The sequence below is a fragment of the Pelodiscus sinensis genome, chromosome 1 (genome assembly GCF_052426305.1).
Source record: "Pelodiscus sinensis isolate ZL-2025 chromosome 1, ASM5242630v1, whole genome shotgun sequence".
NCBI classification, from domain to species: Eukaryota; Metazoa; Chordata; order Testudines; family Trionychidae; genus Pelodiscus; species Pelodiscus sinensis.
In genome coordinates, this window is record NC_143052.1 from 26,195,126 (window position 1) to 26,214,294 (window position 19,169).

Below are 19,169 nucleotides of genomic sequence, written 5' to 3' on the forward strand. Positions count from 1 at the left end.
TAAGAATCCTATCCTCTTCCTTCTCCTCGGCTACATCTACACTGTCCAGTCTTGCGCAAGAAAATATGCAACTGGGGCACAGCTTATTTTCAGGCAGAATGGCTCTTGCGCAAAAGCCCCTTGTGCAAAAACGGCGGCTCATGAAGTATGTAAATGAGGCTTGGTGATATTCATATGCATATGTTCTTGTGCAAGACTGGGCAGTGTAGACATAGCCCTCACAGCTGTAGGAATGGAATAATATGATTGGCTTGTAGACAGAATAGTGCAACACACTTTTTGGGGCCTGTGCAACCCAAGGAGAAGGCATGTAAGCCCTTTCCCATGCTCAGGGTACCATTCTGACCTTTGAAGGAAAGTGCTCAATTGGGATTAAAGTAGGATTGGGTATTTCTGAACCTTGCTCCAGATTTCATGCCAGTCACTTTTTTTGTGCTTCAAAGGAATTTTTCCCTCACTACCAGACTGCCCTGGGTGTTGTGGGTTTGGGGCCTTATCCCCCCTGCTCCCCTCCACACACACCCCTTACTTATTGCAGTTCAGGGATCTGTACTATAAAATTCATTTTGTCACAGATACCTAGTGGAATTTCATTCCTCGAAACTAGAGTTGGAGGCAAATTAGCAGATTTCCTAAAAGGTGGGGAATATGATTGGGACGTCTAATATCTGGTACAGCAAGGAGACAATCTTCCCATTCCTCAATCCTCAGACCAGGAGAGTGCAGCAACATCCAGCAACAGTGCTGAGATAGGTTTGAAAAGGGGGAAGTGGGATTAATGGCAGCCCTCTACTAGGTTGTATCAGTTACAAAGAGTGTATTATCTTACACTAGATGAGTTATTGCAAGATGCTTCACATATGCATTACTTAATAAAGTTATAGCTTAAACAACATTCCTGGTGTCTTGTCTTTTTTGTGCTGCACCCAAGAAAAATATGTTTTTGTTTAAATACATTAATCTTAACTACTGTACACAGATATAAATTCTGTTTTAGCACACTTCAACTTTTACTTGGAGGACCAATTATTTGACCATGATTACAAAGAGTGAGTGTCATCTTTGTATTTAAATTTAGGGCATTTATCAGTATTCCAGCAGCTATACATGGGTAGAAACCCTCAAAGCAAATAAAGGGTTATGAATGAAAGCTGAAGGAGAGCATACTTAATTTTTATAAACACTTCACTTTTGAAAGTTTCATATTTTATCCTCAGATTTGAATGAACACTTTTCTGTATATTGTATACAAAAATGTCTTAAACATGTCCAGTCCCTCAGACACGTCAGCTAACAACAGTGTATAATTCTGAGGGCAACCACGATATAATATTTCCTGCATGTAAGTGATATTGTCATATAGCGTCCAAATTTGGAGGCATGATCTACATTATTCTCGATGGGTTAGGTTTTAAATTTCTATGAGCTTACAAACTATTTCTGATATTCAGCAAGAAAACAAGAAACCTTATTTCTATAAGAAATAATCGGTACTGAAAGCCAGAGTCATCTCCAGGTTCTGGACATGCAAAATAGTTAAGGCCATTATGTAACAAGATAAAAATTTATTTAATCCCTACCTCCCAACACATTTCCCAAATTTACAATAAATATTTCAATTGTCTCTGCTGAAGTTTTACTACTGGCTCTGCCTTACATTGCTGGAGGGGAAGGGGACTGGTGGAATAAGATCTTACTGTTCCCTCATGAAAAAGAGCCATTCCAAATCAATAAAGAGTGAGGAGGGAACATATTTAAAAACAAATAAAATTGGCACTGTCTATTTAAACCAATTGAAACAACCCCGAAACCAATGGGAACTCAATCTATAAATAGAAGAGTATATTTTGATTTTTGCTTTCACGTCCATTTAAAAAAATAAACGTTTTCCTGCTTCCTAGTGAAGTCTTTTGAGCAAAACTTGCCACCACCACTACCAGCACGTATGTTTTAGCCCAGTCCTCCTTGTCTGTGAGAACAACTGTATGTTCCCTTTTCATATTCAGCTTCTCTTTTGCTGCTTCTGCTACATTCTTAGAGGGTGTGGAGTAAAACATGCACATGAACAATCCCCAGAGGAGTCCATGAAAGTTATGTTATGCTAGAACATGAGAAAGGAAGTGCAACCTGATCAGTCAGAAAAGATTGAAGCTGACTATACATAAAGTATTGTCAAATGAAAAAGGAAAAACTAAAAATAGAAGATATTTATTCTTTTTTATTTACAAAAATCAATACACTGAGATGTTAGAAATGATTTTTAAAAGTTGATGGTGCCCCTTTAAGACAATATTACACTACTGGCATACAAGCACAAGAGTAATACACCAAAATTGAGTGTAGGAAGAAGTTTGGAAATCTAGTTTACTACATTAGTGAGGTCAAACATTACATAGTGATGCTACCTTTAGTCTCCTGGGAGAGCATGCCATAGTAAAAAGAGCACTCCAGTTGACCTATTCATCAGAGGAGTGGACAACAAGCATGTTCCCTCCAGTCTGTTTAGCAGGTGCCACCCTTTGTCATCAAGGAAAAAAAGAAGGATAGAAAATAAACAAAACCACCAGCTATTCTTCAGAAAATAACAAGATTTATTTAAATAATCCTTTTAACCTTCTGGGGTCAGGGAATGAGTCTTTTAAGTAAACTGTCTGTAAATTCTCACATAAACCTACAGTGATATGTAAATAATTAATATATAACAATGAGTTATTCCCAAATCCAATCCACTTGAGGCAGCATAGAAAATATAACAAAAAGGGGATAATCTAACATTTTTGATGCTTCTGAAGGTGACAGTTTAATTTTTAAGCAGTGTCCCTTTGGCTCAAACATGCTGAAAGCATTTTAAATATGCTGTTTATTTTTTTGATGGAGTCACATTAAATTAGCATTTAGCATATCAGCTTTTAAGAGGGACAACTATAAATATGAAATCTATCCTCGTTCAAAGTTAAAATGCTCAAACTCCAAGGCTAATTTAATTTGAAATTACACACATATATGTATGTATCTTATCGTCTGCACTCTTTTTGAGTAATGCCTTTAGAAAACCCATAAACATTCAGTTCATTTTGCTGGTGTTAACAAATGAACAACAAAAAATCTTTTCACAAAGCATTTTCATGACTTACGAAATGATTGACACTACAGAAACAAAAACAGAAAACATCTGGAAATGGCAAGAGGATACAAGGATTTGGCACTGCTCTAATTTTTTAATACTATTCCACTCTGAAAAATTCATAGTATACAAATACACACAATCTTTATTTTGAATTTAACCCAAATGGAAGACAGTGGACATCTTCAGTTTCGGATCTAAATAGAGGTCAAACTTCTTTCAAATTACCTCACATAGTTTGTTCTATTATACTGTGAGGCAGTACAAAGTGAAAATAAATGAAATTATTTATTCCAATCATTTTTCAACTATAAACACACTTTAAAATATTATGCATAGAAGGATGTACACCTCTCCATTTCTACAAGTTTTCTTATTCTAATTAGTATTTTTTACAAGTATTATTTATACAAGTAGCACTCACAGGCCCAAACTCTGCTCTTTTGCCATGGTATACTCTATTTTGCTGATTGCCATAATTCATGCACAGTAAGGTTACCATCTACACTGCAAGCCTATTTTGGGATAACAGAGTATCTAACAGAGCATCTTCACAGCAAGCCCATTATTTCGGGCTCGTTATTCCAACGTCCCTGTAAACCTCATTCTATGAGAAGGGACTTTTTGGAATAGCACTTTATTTTGAAATGTGGCGCTGTGTGGACAGCGCCAAATGATGAAATAAGCTATTTTGAATTAGCATCAAAATAAGATACTCTATTTGCATAGCTCAAATTGCGTATCTTATGTCAAGTTATGGTGCAGAAGATAAAGCCTGGATAATACCAATTAGGCTTTAAGAAGGCAACAACAAAAAGATGATAATCATCAATAGTTTTCTCTCCAAAATGCTGCACAACTAAAGCCAAATCCTCATCCTTCATGCAAAGCCAAAATTAAATAGATTCACAGAATCTTCCTCTTAACAGGCATGGAGCAACTACCCAGCTTCTCTTTAACAACCAAACTGTAGTAATAGAATCATTGAGGTTTTGGCTGTGGATCAATGAATACACGTGAATCCAGGTATATACACCAACTACATACCAATTGTTCCATATAGCTGTCAGAGATGCACTATAAAACAGCGCTTAGTCATGTCCAGAAGATGAATTCCTTTGTGGCTTCTATTTAATCCGGACCAGCAAATTATGGTGGCTCCCCTGCTTTTAGGACCTTGTTCCTAAGGTCCTAAATTATTCCCATTCCTCATTGTTCAAATAATAATTGTTTTCAAAGCTAATTTGGCAAATGCCCAACCCAACAGGATCAACTGTATTTTATGTTCACCCACAGGTACAGAAAAGTAATATGAAGTGATTATGAAAGGCAAATATAAAATCAGCAGCTTATTCAATGATTAGACAAAATAAACACTTAAAAAAAAAACCTTATTCAACCCATTCTAATTTGCTTTTTAAACATGTTATATCCTGTTAAAATGTATTTGATATTATTTCAGTTAGTGTTTTCAAATTTCTTTTTATTTAATTGAAAGTCTAATACAATAAAAGATGTTTCAGGGGATAGCCGATTTAGTCTGTACCGAAAAAAAAAACAAATGGTCTGGTAGCACTTTATAGACTAACAAAACACATAGATGGTATCATAAGCTTTCGTGGGCACAGTCCACTTCTTGAGAAAACTCCCGTCATCTGAAGAAGTGGGCTGTGCGCACGAAAGCTCATACCACCATCTACATGTTTTGTTAGTCTATAAAGTGCTACCAGACCATTTATAAAAAAAAAGCTGTTATCAGAATCAGTGAAATCCATAAAATTCCAAGTCAAGGTTGATCAACAATCCTTAGCTTTAGACTCCTCTGCTCCAACGTGATTGTTGTAAATAACAAGGTTGTAATAAATATTCATCACAGTTTTTAAAAGTTTAATCTACATATATTTAAGAGAAAACTCTACGTTTTAAAGATAATTTGGCAACAATGCCATCTAGTGTAGATTTTAAATTAGCATTGTATATTTGTTTATGAAATGTTTATCCTGTAACATACCACAGAGAGCTATAGAGAGAAACATACTGACTACGTCTAGACTGGCATGATTTTCCAGAAATGCTTTTAACGGAAAAGTTTTCCGTTAAAAGCATTTGCGGAAAAGAGCGTCTAGATTGGCACAGACGCTTTTCCGCAAAAAAAAACCCGATCGCCATTTTCACGATCGGGGCTTTTTTGCGCAAATCAGATCTGAGCTGTCTACACTGGCCCTTTTGTGCAAAAGTTTTGCGCAAAAGGACTTTTGCCCGAACGGGAGCAGCATAGTATTTCCGCAAGAAGCATTGATTTCAGACAGTAGGAAGTCAGTGTTCTTGCGGAAATTCAAGCGGCCAGTGTAGTCAGCTGGAAAGATTTTCCACAAAAGCAACTGCTTTTGCGGAAAAACTTGCCAGTCTAGATGCAGCCAAGATGTACAAATTCTATGTCTAATACTGAAAAAGGGCTATACAACAGTAGGGATATCTTAAGTGTTCATTACCTAACACTGAGTTTCTCTTTGCTTGTTTTGTTTGTAGGGGTGTAGGTTAAGATGGATGTAAAAATCTAAATATAATTAAGCATATTAGAACTTATTCCCTGGAAGATGCAGCTGTGACTCAATCTGAAACAGCAAAAGCACAGGGAAAACCAGTTTTCGAAAACAAATGATAAGAGGCAACAGGGAAAAAGAGGAAAGCAGGAAAGTACAGGAGGCTTATAGTGATCCTCAAAGGTTAGAGTAAGTGTGACGTGAATCAGGTTTATAATATGAACATTATAATAGTAACGCTTCAATGTTAACAATGTCATGACTATTGCTGCTTGATAACTCCAAACTGTTAATGAAAATTTTAGGTTTGTTTCTGTTCACCAAATACTGTAGTTATGCTGCCATCTAGTGAAATGTTATTTCATGAAGTATTTAGGATTGTGTGTGTGTATACACAGAGACAGAAAGAAGATAATTAAAAACAGGTACCTGAAGAGATAATATTCTAAAAGGATAATAAAGTCCCATTTCAAATGAGTCTAGATAACTAGATGTGCATAACACAACATATATCTCTTCTGACCTTTTATTGCTGGAACCCATACCTTCTCCCTATACCTTTTGTTGACCATTACCCATTGCTGTAGTACAGTAAATGATGCCTTAATTTTGGTCAGAATCCTCCAAACACTGATGTATATGCTTAAATTTAAGCATGTGACTAATCTGACTTCAACTGGCTTCATGCTGGCACGCATACCCATCTGTGTAGAGCACATTACAGAATCCACACCAAAGTAAGCCATTAAAATGTTTCTGATCATTATAGAGAGATAATTTTAATGCATAACTGATGAAGAAAAAAATTATCCAGAATGTTAGGTATGAACTATTGACATGTAACTAATTTCTCATCAGATGATAAAAAAAACCCTCACGTTTACAAGATGGTTATTTATACTACAAAGTCAAAACATTCAAATCTATTATTAGTTCTGAGAGAACACAGTAAATCTTTTTAGAAGTTAGAAATTCTAAAATACAAAAACAAAACAAGTAAATCTGTACTCACCTGGGAAAATATATTTGCAGTTGGAGCAACTTTGTTGTCCACAATACTGTATAAAATTGCTAACAATCTGTCCAGAGGGAATGGCTTTGGCCCAAGGAGGTGATTGCTAGTCTGTAAGAGAGAAGGCATTCAATTAAATGGATTTGTCTAAAGCACAGTATCATGGGATATTACTTATGTTAGTCTCCAGGTAGCAATTTATTTTTATAAGTACCTCTTCTTAAAGACCCAAAGCCACCTATGGAAAATATTCAGATACACAGCTCTGAATTTACACAGAGAGCAATTTAGCCTTGCAGGTCTCCCAAATGCTTTATGGAGAAAAGTATTCTTAATTAGGACAAATCTAGGTAGCGTTAAAAATAAAAAATATTAAATTATGTAGTCCACCCTAAGAACCAAAATTGGCAGATGACATTTTATGTCATCCTCAAGCTGTTAATAGCTTGTTTTACTATTTATTAGTATTAGTGTGCTAGAAGCCTCAACAGTAGGGCTGCGTCTAGACTGGCAAGCTTTTCCGCAAAAGCAGGTGCTTTTGCGCAAAAACTTGCCAGCTGTCTACAATGGCCACTTGATTTTGAGCAAAAGCACTGACGTTCTACTGTCCGAAACCAGTGCTTCTTGCGCAAATGCTTTGACGTTCCCGTTCGGGTAAAAGCCCTTTTCCGGAAATGTTTTTGCGCAAGAGGGCCAGTATAGACAGCTAAAAACTGTTGCGTGCAAAAAAGCCCCGATGGCGAAAATGGCGATCAGTGCTTTCTTGCGCAATACCGCGTATAGATTGGCACGGTCGCCTTTCCGCAAAAGTGCTTTTGCGGAAAAGCGTCCGTGCCAATCTAGACGCTCTTTTCTTCAAATGCTTTTAACGGAAAAACTTTTCCGTTAGAAAATCATGCCAGTCTAGACGTTGCCTAAATGTCCGACAGTCTGAAGTTATAGCTAACATTGGAAAAGGGAAAATACAATCTAATTTCTCATAGGTCTTCAGTTTCCTGTCAGTCATAAACAACCCAATTCTCTTAAGACCAAGCTAATTCAGATTCAGAAGTACAATGGGACTACTCAGTGATCAAGGTACAACCTCACCAAGGGTAGCAGAACTGAATGCTAACCAGTGTAAATCAGTTTTTAAGAACTGTTTTAACAAGAGATTCTATACCTGCTGCTTACTCATTACTTATAAAAGTCATAATAGCACTGTCACACAGAACGTAGTCATTAAGAGAGGACTAGGACATCTACAATAAAAAAAAAAATACTGGTTTCCTGCAAAATGTTTACAAACAAACTAAAAAGGGAGGGGAGGGAAGACAGACAGAAAATAAAAGCAGTCTTCAACAAAAATATTTTATTCCTAAATTTTCCATGTTAGTGAGTCCTTCATGGAATTAGAGAGATTTTTTTAAAAGGCTATGTCTAGACTGCAGGCTTCTTTTGGAAGAAGCTTTTCCAGAAGAGATCTTCCAAAAAAACTTAAGAAAGAGCATCTGCATTGCCAAAGCACATCAAAAAAAGCAATCTGCTTTTTTGAAAGATAGCGTCCATTCAGTGTAGACGCTATCTCATATTCGAGTTGTGATTACCATGCCTCACATGTACTCAGAGGCATGTGATTACCATGCCTCTGAGTACCTCACAAAAAACTGTCTTAAATACCTCTGTAAAGACCTTTTTATTTTACAGACAGAGAGCAGATGCACAGAGATTAAATAACTTCACTAGGATTACAGGAAATGGTGGCGGAGATGGCCACTGAATAATAGAATAATAGAATTCTAGAACTGGAAGAGACCTCGAAAGATCGAGTCCAGTTCCATGCTCTCATGGCAGGACCAAGCACTGTCTAGATCATTCCTGATAGATGTCTATCCAATCTGCTGTTAAATATCTCCACTGATGGAGATTCCACAACCTCCCTAGGCAATTTATTCCAATGTTTAACCACCCTGATGGTTAGGAAGTTTTTCCTACTGTCCAACCTAAACCACCCTTGCTGCAATTTAAGCCCGTTGCTGCTTGCCCTATCTTCAGAGAAGAACAATTTTTCTCCCTTCTCCTTGTAACATCCTTTTAAATACTTGACAACAACTATCATGTCCCCTTCTCAGTCTTCTCTTTTCTAAACTAAACAAGCCCAATTCTTTCAATCTTCCCTCATAGGTCATGTTTTCTAGGCTTTTAATCATTTTTGTTGCCCTTCTCTGGAACTTCTCCTCTATCTCCACATATTTCTTGAAATGTGCTGCCCAGAACTGGACATAATACTACAACTGAGGCCCAGTCAGTGCAGAGTAGAGTGGAAGAATCACTTCTTGTGTCTTGCTCACAACACTCCTAGACTCATGCTTGCTTTTCTTTGCAACAGTGCCACACTGTTGCCTCATATTTAGCTTGTGGTCCATTAGGACCCTTAAATCTCCTAGATAGTCTCTTCCTATTCTCTATCTGTGAAACCGATAGTTCCTTCCTAAGTGGAGTACTTTGCATTTGTCCTTATTAAACTTCACCCTATTTACCTCAGACCATTTCTCCAATTTCTCCAAATAATTTTGAATTATCACTATATTCTCCAAAGCACTTGCAACCCCTCCCACGTTGGTTTCATCTATAAACTTAATAATCATACTCTCTATGCCAGTGTTTCTTAAAGTGTGTTCCGCGGCACATTGGTGTGCCGTGGGGCAGTTGGAGGTGTGCCGTGGAGAGAACAGAATTCAAAATGGCCACCATTAAAAGGGACAAGCCTTTTCTTTTTCCCCCTCAACAACTTTTCCCTAGGGGCTTTCCTCCCACCCCACCCCTCAACAAAAAAATCCTTGGTGTTGCCCATAAAAAAAAATATTGTTTGGTGTTCCTCAGTTTTAAAAAGTTTAAGAAACACTGCTCTATGCCATCATCTAAACCAATGATGAAGATACTGAACAGAACCGGTCCCAAAACAGACTCCTGCGGCATCTCACTTGTTATGCTCTTCCAGCATGATTCTGAACTGTTAATAACTACTCTCTGAGAATGGTTATGCACCTACCTTACAGTAGCCCCATCTAGGTTGTATTTCACTAATGTATTGTTAAGAAGGTCATGCGAGACCATATAAAATGCTTTACTAAAATCGAGGTATATCACATCCACCACTTCTCCCTTATCCACAAGGCTTGAAGTCCTATCGAAGAAAGCTATCAGATTGATGTGACATGATTTGTTCTTTACAAATCCATGCTGGCTGTTACCTATCATCTTATTTTCTTCTAGAGGTTTGCAAATGAATTCCTTAATTATTTGCTCCATTATCTTCCCTGGCACAGAAGTTAAACTGACTGGTCTGTAGTTTCCTGAGTTGTTTTTATTTCCTTTTTTTACAGAGGGGTACTGTATTTGCCCTTTTCCAGTCTTCTGGTATCTCTTCTGACTTTCATTACTTTTCAAAGATGATAGCTAAAGACTCAAATACCTCCTCTATCAGCTCCTTGAGTATTCTAGGATGCATTTCACCAGGTCCTGGTGACTTGAATATATCTAACTTTTTTATATATATATTTTAACTTCTAAACCTACCCTATTTCCACTGGCATTCACTATGTTAGGCATCCTGTCACCATCAATCTTCTTGACAAAAACCTGAAACAAGAGTCATTAAGAACCTCTGCCATTTCCAAGTGTCCTCGTATTGTTTCTCTTTCTTCACTGTGCAATGGGCATACCCCACCCTTGGTCTTCCCCTGGCTTCTAATATACTTGTAGAATGTCTTCCTGTTACCCTTCATGTCGCTAGCTAGACTGAGCTCGTTTTGTGCCTTTCTAATCTTGCCCCTGCATACTTGTGTTTGCTTATATTCATCCATTGTAATATAAAAAGGAGACTCTGAATACCAGTTCAGTGCCTTAGCCACGAGACCACCTTTCCTCTCCTAACACGATTAATACAGAAGTGGTTAGTGTGATTAACTCTTTAAAAAAAACAAAAACCCCATAAGTCATCCAGAGCACAAGTACTACACATCTGATTTACTGTCATCACATAACCTACAACACACACAAGCTATATTTGTTGGGCAAGTAGCTCTTAGAAATACATTATCCTCAAATATGTTGTTGCTTTAAATATATAAGTACTGATTGGACCTCCCTGGTCTGGCAACCTCAAAACGAGGGGGTTTGCTGACCGAGGGGAGCTCCCTCCCCTAGTGGCCTGTGCTGCCCTGCTGTCTCCAGGCTAGGGATTGAGCCCAGCCCTGCTGCTGCCCCAGCTCCCCACCCCTCTCCTGGGGCTTTCTAGCTGCTGCTGGGGCCAGAGCCTCACGGCAGGGGCCAGAGCTCCAGGGCCAGCAAACCTCAGCAGCAGCTAGAAAGCCCTGGAAGATGGGGGGTGGGAGGCTGGGGCAGCAGCAGGGCAGGGCTCAATCCCTCGCCTGGAGACATCAGAGCAGTACAGGTTCCCTAGCTGCCTCTGGGGCTAGAGTTTTCCAGCTGCAGAGCTCTGGCCCCAGCGACTGGGAAGCTCCAGCCACAGTGGCACTTTCTCAGAGTTAGTACCTTAATCATAAACCCTTTCACTTAGATCAACCACATTAGTTTCTATATAATCCAGTGGTATTTGTGCCAAAATAATTTAAATTTTAAACCATTTAAAAGTTACAAATTAATGTTATAAAACCCAAACTATGCTGCAATGAATTAATTTGACATTTATATCATAATAGCAGTCAGGTAGCACTTTGCTCAATCCTCCCACTACTTCCACCCGCCCCAAAGAAAACATTTTAAAGATGAGGAATAGTGGGACACATGGGGTAAATGATTTGGTCCAAGAGAAAATCAGTATCAGAGCCAAAATTAGAACGCAGGAGTTGCTGGCTATCTATAATCTCTCAAATCCTTTAGTTTAGGGTGCCATTAGAATCCTTTCTTTTTTAATGTAGTGCAGGTCACCTATTTCTCTATTACAAGCCAACTGCTCGTCTTCTAGGATTTGAATAAAGTTAATAATATTACTTTTTTACTTATTATTTCTAATGAAGAAAATCATCATCTGTAGTCATAAAAGCCTTGTAATTGCTTGCACTATGTTGTATCTAATGCTTTCAGGTTCTCATGGGGAGTAGGATTAACTGGAATCTGGAAACAAAGCAGCTTTTCCAAGTACAATGCTGAAATTAGCTATGAAGTTCTGATCTGAGACTAACTCCAAGAGACCATAATTATTCAGGATTTTCTAAAATTAGATATATACCCCAAAATCTATAATATTCTACATTACTGAATGAATGGAATAAGAATTAGGGTCAGGGTCCAGTGGTGAGTTTGGCAGCAAGCATTAGTAGGAGAGTGGTAGAAAAGTTGTGAAAGCTTGTTTCTATATTATGGACAGGAATGACTGAGGTATGTTTTACACAAAACCAAAATTAGTGAAACAAGCCCTTGTTTGTTGAGATGGTCTCCATCAGGAATACAGGCACATGGGGATACATCAATGTCACAGAACAGAATTTGGTTCAAAGGGTAACTTTCAATTTATGTTTTCAAGTCTGTTAAAGATTAGTAACTGAATTAACTATATATAGGGGCAACTTCAGGGATAATGAACAGTCCCAGCATCAATCATCATCTCATTACATTCTGAAGAAATTCATTCAAAGCACTGGGTATCAGTAAGTTTGCTTTTCTAAGCTAGACAACTGGAGAGACCAACCACACACTCACAACATGAAAAGATGATTTTATAAATTCACTCGTACTCACCTGCAGGAAAGAATTGTGTGTGAAAGTCAGGGTTGAGGGACGAGAAGGGGCTCCATGCAAGATTTGGGCAGATGGTTGGGAGCTTTCGAGGGACTCAGGGCAGGGGTGGCCAGTGGCTAACGGTGGTGAGGGCTGCACTGCCCGCCTGCCGGCTTCTCCTCAGGGCTGGCCCAGGAGACAGAGGCCATGCTGGCCAGCCAGTGGCTATTCTCTGGAAGAGGAGGAGTTCTTGAGCAAACAGAGAGGGACATAGACAGACGGACAAACTCTGTCAAATATATAGTTGATAAGTGTCTTGTGATAAGTGGAGTGGTAATTCTGAGGTGCGCTATTCCTTTGGGATCTGTGAATTCTGAGTGGCTACGTCTAGACTGCAGGGCTATTTCTGGATGCCGGAATTATCCCGAAATAGCAATACTACATCTTTAAACGCGCCATTATTTTGAAATATATTTCCACAAGGGTTAAAGGACTTGTTGGAGCAGCGCTTTATTTTTGAAAGAAGGTATTTTGAAATAACCTTGAAATAAGCTACGCAATTTGTGCTACGCAAACTGCATAGCTTATTTCAAGGTAAGGGTGCTGGCGTCGTCGGTGCAGTCCAGTGTGGGACTTCCGGCTAGGGGATCTGCCCCGCAACATCCGCGGCCTTTTTGGAGCTAGGGAGTGGGACCGGTGCCTTGGCGCCTTCGGTGCCGAAGCCTTGGAGCGCGCCGGAGCGTCCCGCGTTGACGCCGGTACACTGCGCACCATGGACTGCCCCGCCAGCACCAGTTGCAGGGCCGCCTCCATGAGAAGTTTCAGGCGGGAATCCCACTCCCTTTTGGTGTGCCGCTTAAAGGCTCTGCAGATTTTGCAGACGTCTGCCAAGTGGGCCTCCCCCAAGCACTTTAGACAGCTATCGTGGGGGTCCCCTTTAGGCATAAACTTTGCACAGTCAGCACAAGTATTGAAGCCTTGTGGACCTGGCATTCCTCGCCCCCAAAGGGGAGGAAAGAACAAAGGACGACTACTATCGCTAACTACCTAACACTTAAGACTATTTACAGGTAATAAAACTAACTACAAAACAGGTAGACCACTGAACTGACTGAGAAAGCAACGCTCCTACAACTGTCACAGGCGGTAAGGAGGAACTGAGATGGGGGAGCGCCGGCAGAGTTACTTATGCTCCGCTATAGCGGCGCCATGCCAGGGGGCGACCTGCCAACGCTACGGGTACTGCTCAGGAAAATGCTCCGGGAGAAACTGTGCATGCGGCACGCATACCTTATTCGAATGGACATGAGCAACCACTCGAAGAAGAACAAAGGCAGATGCTTCAGGGGGATACTTATATTCTAAGGGGCTAGAGTGTATCTTTGTTTATCCTTTAAGCCAAGAAGAGGGCCTGAAGAGGCCTGGAAGGCCGTGCTTATATTATCAGGCACTGGCAATGTTGGTGAAATGAGAGAAGTTTAAATCTGCATGCCAACACTGCTAATAAGCATGTGCCAATTGGTGACCACAGAACAGATGGAGACTAATAAACCCTGGAAATAAGAAGTTTAAATAACTGAAAGCAGAAACAGGCAGAGGCTTTTTTTTTAAATGGCATTAGGAAAAGAAATAATAAAAAACTAAGACAGAAAAAAGGTAATTGACTCAATCAGTCATTTGTGCATTAACTAATTGATGTCACTGCACAATCTTGTCACTGTTACCATTAGAACATAAAAACATAAGAACGGCCATGCTGTGTCAGACCAAAAGTCCATCTAGCCCAGTGTCCTGTCTGCTGACAGTGGCCAATACCAGATGCCCCAGAGGGAGGGAACACAAGTAATCCTTACGTGATCCCTCTCCTGTCACCCACTTCCAGAGAAACAGAGGCCAGGGACACCATTCCTACCCATCCTGGCTAATAGCCATTGATAGACCTAACCTCCATGAATTTATCTAGCTCCTTTTTGAACCCCGTTAAAGTCCTAGCCTTCGCCACATCCTCTGGCAAGAAGTTTCAGAGGCTGATTGTGCACTGAGTGAAGAAAAACTTCCTTTTGTTTGTTTTAAACCTGCTGTCTGTTAATTTCATTTGGTGACCCCTCGTTCTTTTATTTTGGGAATAAGTACATATCTTTTCCTTATTCACTTTTTCCACACTAGTCATGATTTTATAGAGCTCTATCATATCCCCCCTTAATCTCCTCTTTTCTAAGCTGAGAATTCCAAGTCTTTTTAACCTCTCTCCATACCATTGACCTCCCCTTCTTACTCTGTGTTACACCCACTTTTTGGAGCTTTTTCCCATTCAATTGTAAATTATTTTACTATGTTTACACAGCACCTCAGGGTACTACAGAAAAGTAAAGATAAACACTTTTTTTAAATGCAAGAACACCTGTCCACTAGGGTCTGGACTGAGACATCAATCCATCTCCAATAAATTACCAGATTAATGGTCTCAGAGGGGTAGCTCTGTTAGTCCGTAACTTTAAAAATGAGTAGACCTGCGGCACCTTAGAGACTAACAAAAATATATACAGTAGGGATGTTAAATTTAGATTAATTAACTAATTGAATAGTCAATGGGATTTTCATTAACTATTCGATTAGTTGATAAGGGCGCCTCCTGCCAGGCTCTTACTACAGTTCAAAAGCGAAAACCCTGCAGGGAGTGTGGGGCCAGAGTGAACTCCCCTGCAGGCTCCACACTCCCTGAAGCACTTGAGTCTTTAAAATGTACAAGAGGAGCTCTTGTACATGTTGAAAGCAAAATCACAGCAGAACCAGCAGAACTTTTAAGCCAGTTCCTCCCAGCACCAGCTCCTGCTCTCCCCACCTTGCTGCCTCTCTCTGATAGATGCAGCAAGGGGGAGGGGAGAGAATGGCTATTCGCATCACTAGTTGACTAGTCGCTTAGATCTTTAATATATAATATCATGAGCTTTTGTGGGAAAACCCACTTCTTCAGATGAACTTGAGATTAATGGTGATAACCCTTGGTCACAGTAATCACTAATTCTAATCCTTGGTCAATCAGACTCTTTTTATTTTTTTTTTGGACAGAGACCATATACTGTAGGACTCTATTTCCATCATCACATCTCTGGTTATCCAGTTGTTTTCTGTTCCTGCCTTTTCCCATCTTCCACCTTAAGTATGATATTATTGCTTATAAGAAAAGAAGTGAGGCACCTCTTGCAGCTGGAGGGAAAGAAAGAAGATTTGGGCTGTGATGCAGTATTTATTCATATTTATTCATTCTTGTTCCCCTTTCCTTCCTATAAGACCTGTGATCACAACTTGAGACATGGATGTTTTTCAGGACAGAGAACATGCCTGAAAATAACTAGAATCTTGGAAAATCAGCTAGAGTTCACACACCAGAGGCAAGACACACAAGAGTTCTATAGTTAAAGGATACGTGCTTTCTAAGAGTTAAGCATTAGACATAGGTGCTAATATAAATAAGTTTCATAGCATTTCACACCATTCCAGACACAGGTAAAATTATGTGGATCAAGAATTTATTTGTGTGTGCCAATTCACACATATGCTATGCAGTCAGAGGATCAAATTCTCTTCTAGTGTACACTGGTGCAGCTCCACTGAAATCCATTGAGTTATAACACTATTTGGGTAAAGGTTTTTGTCACTATTCTTTAAATCTTTTGTCCTAATGAAATTATTATGAATTTCCTTAAAGAACATACATTGTCCTTATGCACAACAAATAAGCAATCAAACATTAATCCTGAATGACTAAAATTAGGCTCCTAAAAGTGGTTTGAATTTTAAAAGCTATCAAACATCTAAATGACCTTTGTAGGATCTATGGGTAGTAGCTTCTTAATATCAAGTTCCATATTTAGCGAATGCAATAGGGCCTATTTAGCTAACCTAAATATGGATGTGGGAGCCAAACTTGAGACACCAGATTTGAAGATTTTGGCTTATTTATTCCTCTCACATTCTATGTGAACAGGATTTTGCCCATAAAGTTTAAACTTAAGTTTCAGACATAAAGGATGACTAAGCACAAGGTCTCTACCTTTCTAAGATAATAAGCCACATCAGTGTTTTTTGATAAGCAAAACCACTGCACCACATCATATTGGAAAGGATAGTGGTATTGGTTTAAACAAACAATCTTCAGAAATATACAAATTGATGTTTTATAATAAAACCAGAAGTGATCTGCACAACATGATTATAATTAAATATAATTTGTGTCTTCTTAAAATAAAAATATGTCTATTAACAATGACAATGCCTTGTTTGATAAGTAATAATCAAATAAACCAATACAGTAAGATTATGGTATGCACTGATTTTCTGTATTTTTTAAATCATACAGTCAGGTGATGAGAAAAATATACAGCCACTTCTACATAAGAAAGAAGCATTTAGTTGTGAGCAAGGACTGAAAGATAAATACCTTTTCATGCTTTTTCAGAAAGTTTGTCTTCTTGATTTTCCCATGATGCTGTAAACAGAGAAGCAAAATATGAGCAATATGACATAGCAAAGAGTTTCAATTGTTATTTATTTATTGGTGTATATAGCGTGAATAGTGTGAATAATACAGTCACAGAATCATAGAGCTGGAAGAGATCTCAGGAGGTCATCAGGTCCAGCCCCCTGCCCAAGGCAGGACAAATCCCAACTAAATCACCCCAGCCAGGGCCTTGTCAAGTCGAGACTTAAAAACCTCTAGGGATGGAGATTCATCCACCTCCCAAGGTAACCCATTTCAGTGCTTCACCACCTTCCTAGTGAAATAGTTTTTCCTAATATCCAACCTAGACCTCTCCCAATGTAACTTGAGACCATTGCTCCTTGTTCTGCTATCCATCACTACTGTGAACAGCCTTTCTCCAGCCTCTTTGAAACCTCCCTTCAGGAAGTTGAAGGCTGCTATCAAATCTCACCTTCTCTTCTGCAGACTAAACAAACCCAAATCCCTCAGACTCTCCTCATAGGTCATGTGCTCCAGCTCCCTAATCATTTTGATCACCCTGCACTGGGCCCTCTCGAATGCGTCCACATCCTTTCTATAGTGAACATAGAACTGTTCATTAAACAGTTATAGTTTTTCGTACTTATCTTGTAATTTTGCTTACTACTCTGTTATCTTTGTCCTTAACAGTGATGCTAGTTATTCAGTAACTAACACTTAATATACTCTAGACTCCATTTTACCTAAACTGTATGAACACTGATTCAAACTTTTACCCTGGAATGTTCCTATATTTGTGGAGTGGTTTATTGGGGGAAATATACAAATTTAAAAATCTATGTAGCCATGAGAAAATAATAAACTTGATACCAATCAGAAGAGGCAGAGTCTCATTTCTAGGAGGCTCCTTCCACACCACCTCAAAATAAGTTGGAGAAAGAGCAAGTTTGTTTCACTATTAGTTCCTTTGTCTTTCTAGATATGGGCTAGCAGCTGTCACTTCATTTTTTAATGCATCTAGTTTGCACCTACATAATTTTTAAGTATATACAAAGAACTCTGTTTCCTTTGGTTTATATTTAGAATGACAATAGAATATCCATAAAATAAAGCAAAAAGTGTCTAAAAGAGGACAAAATAAAGGATGTGAAGGTCAGGCCAGGGGTAAAAAGGTAAAAATGTAATTGGATTAAAGCAAGTAGCTGACATCCTGAGAGCAGATAAGATTCACCTGGAAGGGTTGTGTTGAGGGAGAAAGGATAGGGTCAAGAAAGGAGACCTCCACGCCTAACTAGAAGAGGAGAACCCACTGAACAAAAGTTATTAGAGAGGCAGGAGGAGAAATCAGTTGGAGATGTAAAATCAGCAGTGGAAAACATTTAAAGAGAGTATGTTCAAACAGTATCAAAAGCAGCTGAGTTCAAGGTATGATGGCCTTAAGTTACATGATCATATACTTCTTCTCAAAACTCAACACAACATGTATTTCCAGTTTTATAAATTGCAATTTATAAGTGTATATACAATGAATTAGGGGGAAAAGGTCTTTGATGGAGGAATCTTATTTTGGTTCTACAGTGAGCATGAAATACTTGTTTGGCATTTCTAAACTGAAGTGCTTAGCCACATTAAGAGATCTGTAATTTCAATAGTGCCTTCTGATTCATTACCCTACTGATTTAGTGTCCTTTAGAAAATTTTTAAGTTTTCTCTGAGTACGTCTACACTGCAACATTATTTCAAAATAACTAGCACTATTCTGTAATACTTAGTCCACGTCTACACAGCAGGCAGTTATTTCGAAATAGTGTCAAAATACTGTCAAGCTGGAGGACTTCTTACTCCGACTCCTGTAACTCTCGTTATACAAGGAATAAGGGAAGTTGGAGGAAGAGTGCTCTATTTCTAAATAAGTGCTGTGTAGACACTCCCCAATTCAAAATAAGATATGCAATTGACGGAGCTCAATCTGCATAGTTTATTTTGAGGTAAGCCCTGCAGCGTACACATACCTTAAGTGACTAGACTGAATAAAATGTTTAACTCAATGAGTTACTATGGGGCAGGTTGTATATCACCAGAACAAACTCGTTATTTTTACCATGTGTTTTTGAAAACAGGCAGGGAAAGAAATTGTTGGAGGGGTAAGGGAATAATGATGGAGTATTAAGGTAAAAATGATTGGCGTTTTTAAAATTACCTAGATTGTGGGTGGTGAGTTGCATGAATTATACTGCTGTACTTCAATAGATACATATAAAAATATCATTTGTACTGTATTTTTAAGTTATGTCAAGGACGATTACA

At 38.8% G+C, this 19,169-nt stretch overlaps 1 protein-coding gene across 5 annotated transcripts in view; it reads right to left on the reverse strand.

Annotated features, from left to right (window-relative positions):
* Positions 1-19,169, reverse strand: part of ORC5 (origin recognition complex subunit 5) — a 162,812-nt gene that overhangs the window by 82,436 nt on the left and 61,207 nt on the right. For 4 of the 5 annotated variants that reach the window (XM_006137544.5, XM_075926920.2, XM_075926892.2 and 1 more), the window contains 2 exons: positions 16,842-16,889; positions 6,680-6,790 (listed from right to left, as the gene is read on the reverse strand). In XM_006137544.5, the coding sequence (XP_006137606.3) occupies positions 6,680-6,790; positions 16,842-16,889 (159 nt within the window). Of the gene's footprint in view, positions 1-176; positions 2,518-6,679; positions 6,791-16,841; positions 16,890-19,169 lie in introns of those variants that run through there. The other variant, XM_025178711.3, reaches the window with a different exon arrangement.